Source organism: Limanda limanda, chromosome 5, assembly GCF_963576545.1.
Source record: "Limanda limanda chromosome 5, fLimLim1.1, whole genome shotgun sequence".
NCBI lineage: Eukaryota > Metazoa > Chordata > Actinopteri > Pleuronectiformes > Pleuronectidae > Limanda > Limanda limanda.
Window position 1 is genome coordinate 23464220 of NC_083640.1, and position 12565 is coordinate 23476784.

The following is a 12565-nucleotide window of genomic DNA, read 5'->3' on the forward strand; positions in this document are numbered from 1 at the left end:
TTCCCTGTACGGTGTGGTCACCACACACATTCATGGTCTGATCACATGGAAACACATCTATAATCTTTGTCACTTATCTCATCACAACCATTTCAGAGCTGATGGTGGAAACAAGCAGTAGAAAGTGGGACGTAACGACTCCAGTTGCAGGAGCATGTGGGTTTCTTATTTCCACTATACCTGAAGTCTGGGATGAGCGTAGAACTCGTTAAGGAAATCCATCAGCAGATCGATCTTCAGCGAACTCACACACAGCACCACGTGCTTCTCCGTCTGGGCCCGGTGGCGGCTGTAGTTCCCCCCTAACTTCTGTCTCTCCATCCACAGGTAGGCCAGCTCTTCAAACTGACACAATGACAACAGCATCGCTGTGATGTCAACAGCAGCCAGAATTGTATGAGTAATAAAATGAGAACAGATTTGCTGCCTAGACACAGATGGTGGAAGCACTGGAGCATAAATCTGCTGACGCGGCAATTTGCAGCAGGAGCTAATTTTGATTTCTCACCCAGTTTGCTCTGCAGGGAGTAAACACGTCAGATTATATGAGTGAAGATGGTTTTATATTCAGTCTGTTTGAGCAAGTGTGACCCAGGATGACTTGGCCAGAGTTTTGAGTGAGATTTGTAAACTTCTTCAGCAAACAAATGAAGCAACGGATCAAATCATCAAGTTAGAGATTTTTTAAACCTTTTTTGGGGGTTCGTTATGAAGCCTTGATGGGACAAAGTAGAAAATGGCAGGCCGCCACAGTCTAGATAACAATGGAAAACACTGGTTTGATTTGTCAAGATAGAACATTAGTGTTCTCAGAGGAGCCTTGTGGTATGTTTTTAGCTGTATACCTGCAGTGGGAGCACCACCAGAGCAACGCAGATGAGGATGACCACCAGCAGCTGGGACGGCCAGATCTTTGGCGTGACGTCCCCGTAGCCCACAGTGGAGAAGGTGACGATGCAGAAATATAACGCGTCAAAAATAGACAGGGTATTCTCAGCACCTCGCTCGAGATGCTGTATCCCACAAGCTCTGCAGAAAAAAACAAATTATTCAACAACATTTTCAGATACGTCTCCCACAGGTTAAGACAATTAAAGTTATACGCATGAAGAGATACTTTAATGAGGCTGCGGTCTTAACGATTTTGCCTGGTGAGCACGGTGTCAGAATTCAATCTGCCCAAGATCAAAGTTCACAAAAAGTCAGCCTCCTCCTCAGTCTTTATCAGTCTTTTATAATGACACCATTGATTGCCCTGTCAGTTCCACTTCAATGCTTGTGCTTATATATTTGTGCTTTTTCCATCGATAAGAAAACCTTGAGACGGCGAGGGAGGGTGAGAAAGTCAAACTGGGTGATGGCCAACGCTCGTAAGGTTGCCAAAGAGATAAGGTCCATAAGTGACATCTTTAAATAACATTAACTGGCTTTGAAAGAGTGGAACTCAATGGCAATGGCGATGGCTAATGGTTTTCCCCTTGTTCTTTGTCTTAAGAGCATCTGCATTTGCTTTTGCCAGTAACCATTGCCAAATTACATCAAAATATAAAACTCCTACTTTTGAAATTTGTCGCTCTTCAGTCTAATTTCATTTTGCCATTTCAAGCTGTTCACATCTGACTCCACCACTGAGCTAAGGGGAGATCATGTCTGCTTTCAAGTGCCGAATTTCAATCTCTAATTAAGTTTACTTGAAACAACTTTCAACAAACAAAGCAATTCAAACCTTTTTTTGTAAGATATAAATGCAACATAAGAGAATACAACAAAGCATCTAGAAGGTTCAGGGATTAGATTTTGCACTGATGGTCAGTAAACAGGATGTTACTAACCACAGATACCTCAATGTTTAGAAATACGTTTCACGATGTTCACTCACCCAGTGAAAACCAGACACAGCAAGGTGCAGATGAGGATGACCACCTGGTTGAACATGGCAGAGTGGGTCCTCTGGATGGCTCGATGGAAATCATTCTGGAAAGACGAACACAGACAAGTCATATAAATACCAGTGACTGAGGGTTAAATTTGAATTTTTGCATTTTCTGTATTACAAATAAGAACATCTTTCAGGTGTCAAAAACCGCATCAGAATTATTTATAAAACACTACTTGAAATACACTTAATGTTTTCATATTTGCTCAAGTTTCAGTGTGCAGCATTTAGTGTCAAATTGCAAATCGACAAAAACAAAAACACAAGCAGTCCACCTCTTGAGTTAGTGTTTGGTTCGAGTAAAGTAGATACGCAGGACTGATTCTAAGGTGGCAATACAACAGGTGATTATACACCAATGAAACACAAATGAAACCTATAAACAATGGTCCCTTGAGATTTCTTTGACCTGAACAGATTGCTAGCATGTATAACTGTGCTGGTCTGAGAACAGTTCCACTTTCTCTTCAGTCACTCGTTTTTGTACACTGTCCACATTGTGTGTTCTCCTATAGCATCCTGTCCCTCTCGAAAAGTAGCAGCTCACGACTCAATCTCCAGTTGCACCTTGTTATTATGTTCCATCCGCTATCACCTCCATCCACAGGCCTCAGATTCTACGATCCGCCCAACTATAGTCTTGGTGTGAAGCTCTTACACTGAACTGATTCACAGCGAGTGAACACGCTACGCCTGCTGGATACCATCTAATTGCTTCGAATTCCATGTACTGCGAGACTTTGCATCGATAGGGTAGCACCTGCACAATAGCGATACTATAGTTGATGCTGTTGTATAATTGATGCTCTGGTTTCTATGTGTCTATGTTGCATTGCATTGCATTGTCTTGTTCTGCCTGCACTGGCCTCGTTTTGTCTCTGCTTGCATTAATGTCGGTCCTGCTATTGTTAAAAAATGTGCTGTGGTCCCTTTTGTAAAATGTTTCATAACTTCACTATACTATATATATTAGGTGTTTGCACGTGTTGCTGCTGCAGCACTGAACACCAGCTAGTGCAGCTGCTGGGATAACGCAGATCAATTGAATACATTTGAGCAATGTTCCGTTCTCTAGCAAAACAATCCAGATAAAACACGGCGTATATACCTGAGAAAGACGGCTGGAATATTTCTACAGTCTGAAAGTTAACATAAACAGCCCGAATATGATTTCGTAGGTCATTATAAAAACGTGATTCTATCGGCAGCCTATCTTATCGTCTCAGTTCAATTAAACTGAACATACATTATATATGAAGATGAAAACTGTTTAATTTCACAGCGTGTTTGCTGGACCAAGATATCCCAGATCTTTTGTTGCCTCAAGTCTTCCTGCCAGCTCCCTGGCTGTTGTTCAAACTTCAACATGCACTTCTCCATTTTTTTGTGCGCCAGCTCGCGGCAGTGTGGGAACAAACCGGAGAAAAAAACACCCAAAGCCAGCGGAGAGACACGGACGTCTGCATGTAAGAGTTTAGCTTCGCATACACATTTTTATATTCCCCAATCAAGACTAGCTTAGCAAAAAACAGACCATTGGTTACCCAGCACGTAAGAGTTTATCTAATAAGAGCTATAAGAGTTTAGCCGAAAGTGACTAGGTCTGACCGGCTCTTTGTTGTGGAAGCAGGAGTTAGAGTAATGAATACCACAGTGCTCTTTTTCTCCAGTACTGCATAGATACACAAGTGTTAATAGAAGGACATTCTCCAAACATTTAATTACTCCTCTAACTTGAACGAATCGTTGGCTTTTGCCAACTAAGAGCCAACTAACCCAGTACGCCGAGTTATCAAAGTAACCAGTGTTAAAACTAACAATGTCTCCCGTGCCCAATAACATGAGCTTAAAAAAGACGGCATTGCCTTGTGCAGCAATTAGATGTCAGCTTAAGAGCAAGGAAAGAAATTCACCTTCTCAAATTGAATTCTGCTCAGACAAATTGTAAATTGTATAAAACCACTCAGACTCTTACAGCCAGTGTTACTCATGGAGCTTCAGGAGACCTCCAGTATGGCGGCAACAGGATGGATAATGTTCATTCAAAGCACTACAACCAAAAAAAAACATGCACATCTCCGCTCGCACTTTTTTGCAGTGCATCCAGAATTTGTTCATAACTTTCTACTCACGATCATGTTCTCCAGGGCACCTTTGGCAAGCCAGCAATTAAGAAACACAGGGACGAATATGTTTCTCAATGGACACCAGAAAATCTTGAAGAACACAGGAAGGAAGAAAACAAGAGAGATTAGAAACTTGTCGGTGTAACACAAATCAGTTAAAACACAGGGGACACAATAGGAAATCTTTATAATCAATACAGAGAAATTAAAAACAGGACAATTAGATTTTTTTTAATTGTCTGTAAGATGTTCTGGTCTGGAATATGGTACTAAAAGCATTGGAGTATTGACCCTATTGAATTGTTCTAAGAGAATCCAATCAGAAAATGACCTGGAGCCTAAAAGAAAGGAACTTGTCCCGAGGACATTACTTACGGTGATTATGAATGGCACTGTATTGATCATCTCTAATATGAAGCATATCTTGAAGATCTGCTCCCAAATGTTCCCCTGGAAATGAAATTTACAGAAAGCAATTCAGCAATTAATGTAATTGCAGTAAAGATGACCGATGGAGGTGATTAGCTGCGAGACAGCAACGGGTTCAAAATGGTTTTAACTGTAAGGCCGTGTTACAATTTCATGGGTGAGCAAAATAAACATCATACGAGCAATATTTACAATTATTGATGCTTCAAGCCACGATGGAGCGGTGATTAGGGCAAGGTCAAAAAACAGCGCTCCTCTTCAATCTGTTTTGGTTCAACAGTCAAAGCATGCGTTCGTTTGTGAAGTAAATTAGCTACTGTTTAGTCAAACTCTCTCTAAACCACATACCACATCCTTCCTGATGTAAAACCAAATTACCTGCGCCTGCGTTTAAAGGTGTTAGAAAAAAAAACTTTCATTAGAAACCACAAGCCTGCTTTATTATTCATTTAATATCAGCCTGGGAAAGAGGGGAAGCCATACTCTGTGGCCACTGGCAAAACTTTATTAATACTAATGTATTATCTTGGCCCTTGGTGAAAAAGAGTGAAGCTGCGGCTAATTCCACTCTCACTGAGAACTAACAGCAAATTGAAACCGCAGCTGAAATGACAAGGTAGCCTCAAGACTTGGATTCTCCATCTAAGATAGAGTTATGGAAAAGATTTTTAAAAACCTCTGAGGGCAAAACCAAAAAAATCAAAGAGACATATCTATAACAAGCTGTACAATATATTGTATTAAGTCAAAACCTTACTACCTTTTAAAAGATTAGCAAAGGTGAAGGAGCTGTAATCTGAGGAGTAACACGAGACATCGACAGTCTCAGAGCAGAAGAGCTAAAGCCAGAGCTAATATTTCCGATCAAAGATAAACAGCTTTAGAGACCAAGTCCTGCAATGACAGGTCTGTTTCTGCATGTTTCCTCCACATATCCCTAAATCCCAAGGTCATTTATCTTGGTTTTATTTAGATGCAAACAATGTTTTCTTTAAAATGCCTTAAGATCTAAATAAAGTATAACCACAAAACAGAAAGTGTGCTAATAAATCCCATCACAAAAAGATTAAACAACTTTTACTGTTAACTGTTGTCAATGTAACAGAGGTTTGATGTGACTCTGGTCGTGTTACAGGCTGCACTTCTAATGTTTTACTAGACTGTGCATTCTGTTTTATGAATCTGTTCATGTCATTTATTGTTAACGCAATATTTTAGATTTACTTTTATCTCATCTTCTGTGTCTATTCATTTTTTCATCTTACAATGTTTTTGCTTCTATCTGCACAACTTTCTTTTTTATCTTTACTTCTATCTTAACTCACTGGTGTGTCGGACTTGACTTGCGTGAACTTGTAGGCTCATAGTCCATCTGGCGAAACTGTGTATTGCCATATACAAAGGGGCAAAGATCAATGTCAGTGGAGAAATGTCACAGTTCAACTGACCCTTGCTTTTTTCGTGAATTTTTAATATTCAGTCCACAGCAAGACTATCTTGGCCTAATGTTTTCGATCAGTCCCTTGGCAATTGGCACTTGGACTGGACATGGAAAGCTGTCAGCTCACGAGAGAGAATAAAACAGGCAGCGCTGGACATTGATAAGACACCCAGGAGACATCAGCATGGATTAAAGAGGGAATCTGTGCACCGTGGGCCTGTTTCTTACCTTGTAGCTGAGATATGTGATAAGCATGGTCTCCAAGAAACCGATTAAGGCCACTGTCACCTGGAGCAGAGAAGGGAGACATGGAGATAAAAGGAGCCGAGCTACTGCAAACTCATCTGTTCTCGCTTCTAAACCTTCACACAGGAACTCGTGTGCACTGCAATTCTTTTATCCAACAAATGGGTGCGAGTGTGATCGTCTTGAATTCTGCATTGAAATCCAGTTGCTGCAGAGGGAAATTTGATTTATGTGCACTCTCACTAGCAAGTTATTATTCTCACCTGTATCGCCCAGAGAGACTCCCGTCTCTGCACCCAGAAAATCAGATCCCTGTCAAAAACCACGAGAAAAGGTTTTTGTCACAACTCAGTGCTTCTCCATTTAATTGCTTCGTAGAAAATAGACTTCGGGTTACAAATAAATGCAGTTTTAACTGAAACGTACCAATTGATGTGTTCCTTCTCTGCTGTATTTGTCCAACTCGTGTTGAGACATATTGTGCTGCTGGAAAAAGCAACAAAAGGAAACGCACACGGAGCGTGAGTGTGTTTGAAGGTGTGTGAGTGAGTGGGAACATGCCTGCTGGGAAGCATTTCCATCAGCTGGTCGGCTGCCAGAAAGAACAAACCTCAATGTGTTTCTGAAAGCTGCTGGCAGCGGACACAACACAGAGACCATCTACAACTTCCACACGACTGCACAGAAGGAACAACTTCACACGTTTTTGTTTTAGACACAGTAAATAAATATAATACAAAGTTAATAATAATTCCTAGACATTGTTTATATTTAGGTTTCAATGCTGGGTTAAGTTTTGGGCAGATTTCTCAGTGAGATGACCCCTTAATTAAGAGTGTTTCAAATTGCTGTGTGTAAAAATCCAAACTATTTCCATATAAATGCATTTTTCTCTCCTCCGCTGATATCTTTCCTATTTGACATTTTTACTCTCAAATACATTGAGGTAGAGATCTCATTTACAGTTCGGCCAAGTACAGAAAATAAACGAAACATTCTAAGACAAAAAACAAGACACAAATAAGAAACAGTCAAATTTGCCAAAGAGCGACAAAAAGAACAAAAGTAAAAACCCTTCGCAAATATTATAGTATGGGAATTTTACTTAAAGCAAAAGGATAAATTAAAACAAATGAATCAACAAAAACGAGAACAGCTGGAGGGAAAATAAGGTGAAAATTAATTAAATAATATCATAAGAAAATAAACTGCATAAAAAGAAAGGTTTGTAAACAGCATCTTTTTCCTGAAGCAGAATATAAATAAATATCCCATCATCAGAAAAAGAGACTGAGTGGGAAAGCGACTCTCACCACGGGTTATAGTTGACCTCCTTGGGGTCATCCAGGCACACTCTCACGATGTACAGGACACAGGTGAGAATCTTCAGAGAGAAGTTGAACAGGCGAATTCTCAGGCCTAAGGAGCAACAACAGCAGGAGCGAGTTACAAACAACAATCTTTTTAATTGCCAGTATTGGTTCGCAGACTTAAATGAAAAGTTCTGCACATACTCTGTCCATTGTCTCATTGGAAGGTGATGCTGCCGGGACTGTTTAGGTGCATTCAAAAGCCTTGAGTGAAAGGTCTAAAGTGAGTATATCTGTCAGAGCTGTGGAGCATGACTAATACAGCTCTGTACTGCTCTGGAATCCTGTCACAACTGATTTCCCCTGACGCGTAGCTTTCAACTCCTGAGAGGACAACACTAAATAACACCAGCACATCCACAGGATTGTAATCTGACGACTGACTACAGAGCAGGATACGTGACGAGTGGAATTTCATTACACAAATATAACAGTAATGCTGGAGTCTCCTGTTTAACTAATTGCAGAGCAAGAACTCGGCTGCAGACATGCTCGCCGGCCAGAGGGTGGTGCAAGCTGTATTTCCAATCAGCCTCAGCGGCTAAATAATCTCTTGTGGCGTGACCTCTTCACGGGGGAAGCCAGCGTTAACGATAAGATGATTTGAAACTGGATAAACACAAACAATGATGCAACGGGGTAGAGCAACAGACGCCTGCAGCCACGAGTGACATTTTCATTAGACTATGTTGCTCCGTGTCACACACAGTTCCCCGTTAGTGACTCTGACAATGAGAGCCAGTCACATCAGCTCACGTCAGTGTCAAGGTTATGTCCACGACATGTTTTATCAAGAGACACAAAGATCCCAGAGAGGACACTTTCGCAAGTACGTGCTCAAAGAGGCTGCCCCATACAATGCACCAAACTGCAGAGCTGCATCAGAGTCTTTAAAATGTGGCATTGCCAGTCTTATCTCCTGAAGAGAAAAACACTGCAGCCCGGCAGCTTCTCTCAACAAATGAGCTGTGCTCTTCCGACCATGCTGGGCCTCACTGTGCGCACACCCAAGAATAGTCATTTACAGTGAGGCATATAATGTTATAATGATAACCCCAACTGAGACAGAAATGTAATATATGTGTCATCACTGGCTGCAGTTTCCTGCATTATGCTTTTATTTCTTTGTTCATCTCTGGGGCACGTCACTGGCAACAGGAGGGGGGGATGCTCCCCCGTCGGCTGTACTTACTTGACCTTTGGTTTTTGATGAAGAAAAGCTTCAGCCGCTCCTTGAGGGTGTTTTCATTCACGTAGAACTCCACCTGCACCCTGTGGGGGAACAGTGACACCATGTCATTATAAAAAGTAAACAGATGGTTGTGGAGAAAACACTCCAAGCAAAACTCATTCAAACATTGCACAAAAAATACGTGTTTGCACTCAGAAAATACAGAGATGGGCGTTCTTTTTTCTTTTTTCTCAGAGAATAATTCATGGATATATATATGAAATAGAAACAGGCAGAATATTGATGTTTATGAGTGTGTGCAATACGGTGCGGATCCAAATAAAAATGTGGATCTAGTAAATGTAAATGTGGTTTCAGAGATGGACTGTTGGGCCTTTGCGGGGCCACTCTTGTTTCAATTATGTTCTGTAAATGAGCTGCTAATAGAATATTCCATTCATATTCCTGTTAACATAGTACAGAGCAAAGTGTGATTACAGCTCATGTCCCGTCACCTTTTCAAACTCAAACCCAGGACACGTGTCGTTGAGCAGTTGATTACCGACGTGTTAAAAACGCTATGAAAACTCCAGGAGGATGTTACAATGTATTTAAGATGTATACTTATCCTTATAATACAAATAAGATCAACATATGCATCTTCGATTGACTACCTGTCAGTGTCTGACTATTGACTTAATCTGGTTCATATCAGAATACTGGTTGTGTTCAGGCTGGGTGTCATTTGAAACCCTGAGACTGGTACGATATTGAGGAACACATTCTTTTACTGCTTCCGACTCTGCGCATCTATTCCTCCTATATCCTACTGACAAAGAAAAACACATTGTCGGAAATGTTAACTGTGCAATGGCCATAATTGTGTTTGCTGAGGGTTTCTCGTGTGCTTTATGGAAAAGCAGCTCAGGAAATCTCTCTTCCAACTAATCCTGTTACCCTCCATTAACCGTCAGTCACAATGCAACAGTATCAGCCTCGAATGCACAAGCCTGATGTGCAGCTCTGCTTCTTGTTCAATTATGCAGATTACTACATAAATCTAGACCTAGTTTTTCCACACACTCACATTCATTAAATGTTGCACTTGGGGTGAGGCAAAAAGAAATAATATAATGACTTTAAGATGGGTTAAGGGTTTTTAATTGCTCTACTAGGAAATTAATCCCAACTGGTAAATCTGTGCATGACACAGGCACAAGGGTGGGGGCGGATAATTTAAATGTTAATCTTTTATTAATACACATTACTTTACACACATGAGTGGACTATTTAGTCCATATAAATAAGGGAGAACACTCACACATACCTGACCTGTCCATTAATAATTCCCTCACGTCAATTAAGAACTACAGTACTTCAAATGTGATGCCTTTGCATATGAACTTTGATAAATCCAAGGCTATCAAACTTTAGAGCAGGTATAATGGACTTTAATAGCCTTGGAGAACTGACCTGATGATCACCGCAAGTAAAAATGAGGGATGTAGCTACTGTAGGTGTCCTAGAGTAATACAGGTGGCGACAGGGGCTTAACAGCTTCTGTAATGTACGTTGCTAATGAGCATGGAGGGAAAGTAATGTCCTCGCGGTTAGAGGACGGACCCTCGGAGTCGTCTTTGTCCGACAAGATGAATATAGGGTGAAGACGGAGGAGAGGGGAGGAAGGCAATTACAGCTGCTGTCTCCTAAGGGAGGTATGTATGAATGTATATATATATATATATATATATGTAGATAAAGTGTGTAGGTGGAAGAAAGAACACGGGACACGCTCCATCTTCCAACCATTCCCTCCCCCCCCATCTTCTGGCTTTATCACCAGGGAGACAGCTTCAGAGGCAGGAAATGTTCAGCCACGTTTCTCTGCGTTTCCAGAACGAGGAATTACACGAGGCAATGCACACATAATGACATGTTCCTCTCCATAGGAGCCAATCACACACTCCCAGCCCTGCGACACCAACCTAACCTGACACACAACTAAATGACAAACTCATAAACCAAGTGTTATTTCCTGCTACACTTTTTTTGTGATGTTGGCTCTGGGCTCCTTCGCAATATATCTGAGTGAAAAAATGGCCGAGCATATTCGCACCATTGCCAACCAAGGTTCTCTAGCACTAGATTCATTGTGTTCCTAATGGTTTTATTGCAAATTGAACCCGTTTTTCAAAATACTGTGTACAAGACACAATTTATTGTCATCAAGCAACTTTTCTCAAAGCAATAAAAATACTGCAGTAATGCTGACGTCTGTCTGTCTGTCTCTCCTCCACTTTGTCTTCCTGAACTTTCCCAACAACTACTGGATATATTGCTGTGAACTTTATTAGAGACACAGATGGTTCACAATGAATGGTCTGAGTAAAATGTTTCATCTACCGGATAAATTAAAAAGTTGGATCAATTCATCAAGTGATATAACTTTGGTTTAATAAGCTAGTAAGAAAGGGCTTAGAGTTACTAGCATGAATGTTATGATTGAATTTGTGTGAAATAATCTATCTCCACTCATGAAAAACATCACAGAATCGGCTTCACTCGTCCTTCCCTCATCAGCCGATTATACCAAACTGCAATATTGACAAGGTCAGAGTTCATCTCTTTTCACAATAATGTTCTAGCAATTAAAAAAAAAATAAGACGTTAAAGACTTTAATCTCTAAAATGGAAAGTCATAAATCAAATAAAAAGCTCCTTGTGAGCAGTAAATAATTATTCAGAAATCTTCATAGTCAATCTCTATGATAGAAATTTAGATTCCTCTCATATAACCTCAATTTACTATACTTCTTCAATTCATACATTTCCATACTGGGTCAACAGTGAAAACTCTCGATCACCCTAAAGTAAATGTGTCAGTACTAAGCACATACGGACGATAACATTGTATTCACTAAATTAAACAAGTACAAGAATGTGAGTGATGACATAAATCTCTATCAGGCACTGTACTAAAAAATAAGACTAGAAAAAAAACCTCTTCCACACTTGCCTCCCAGTTAATGCAATCTAGCAACAATACCTTATAAGTACTCACACTCTTTTCTTTGTCATCTCTGTAGTCTGCAAACCGTCACCACCAAGCTACATTAACTGTCAAATATAAACACCAGGAGTATAAATAATAAAGAGCCAGACACCAGCCTGGTACTTTTTAGGAAGCCAAAGAATAGTCTCCTCCATAAATTCAAAGGTTGTAGGCTAGGCATAATTATAAATATAATCAAATGACCTTATGCCCTCAGCTAACAAGACTACATGGTATGTAGCAGCCATTCAGAACATGTAATGTGAAAGTATCCGAAAAGTGCCACCCAAGAGAAAGACTGAGGGTGTGAGGGACCTGTGATGAAGCTTTCAGTGTTAAAGTGGTACTGAGCAACGACAACTGCTTTGTAGACTCAGTAAAAAATCGTCAACGAGCTTTGTGACCTCCGGACAATCTGGCCGACAGAGCAGAGTCTGCGTTCATTCTTGTGCTGGGAGAAGTAAACATTGTGAAAGTGCCATCAGATGATCTGTGCCATCTGGGCTACTTGTTGCAGGGATGAGGTGACGGCACAGGTGGACAGCACTATCAGCAGGGCTGGACTGGGAGAACAAAACGGCCCGGGCATTTTTTGGCTCAGACCGGCCCACATAATTAGCCGAGCACATCTGCCATTAAATTGACGTAACTTATCTTCGTCTTAAAGTAGCTCATATTAAAAGTACTTAAGTATCAAAAGTATCTGGTGTTGAAATGTACTTAAGTATCAAAAGTACAAGAACTAAAATTAAAAATGCAAAGTGCTTTTTATAGTAGGTCTATACAGACACAAA

At 40.6% G+C, this 12565-nt stretch overlaps 1 protein-coding gene across 1 annotated transcript in view; it reads right to left on the bottom strand.

The window, feature by feature from the left end:
• The window catches only part of LOC133002043 (potassium channel subfamily T member 1-like), a 58603-nt gene that overhangs the window by 19818 nt on the left and 26220 nt on the right, over positions 1–12565 (bottom strand). Inside the window, exons 3-11 of the mRNA XM_061071778.1 lie at positions 8741–8820; positions 7492–7597; positions 6442–6490; positions 6161–6220; positions 4438–4512; positions 4069–4152; positions 1880–1974; positions 846–1029; positions 181–345 (exon numbers count right to left, since the gene is read on the bottom strand). Of these exons, the coding sequence (XP_060927761.1) occupies positions 181–345; positions 846–1029; positions 1880–1974; positions 4069–4152; positions 4438–4512; positions 6161–6220; positions 6442–6490; positions 7492–7597; positions 8741–8820 (898 nt within the window). The remainder of the gene's footprint in view (positions 1–180; positions 346–845; positions 1030–1879; positions 1975–4068; positions 4153–4437; positions 4513–6160; positions 6221–6441; positions 6491–7491; positions 7598–8740; positions 8821–12565) is intronic.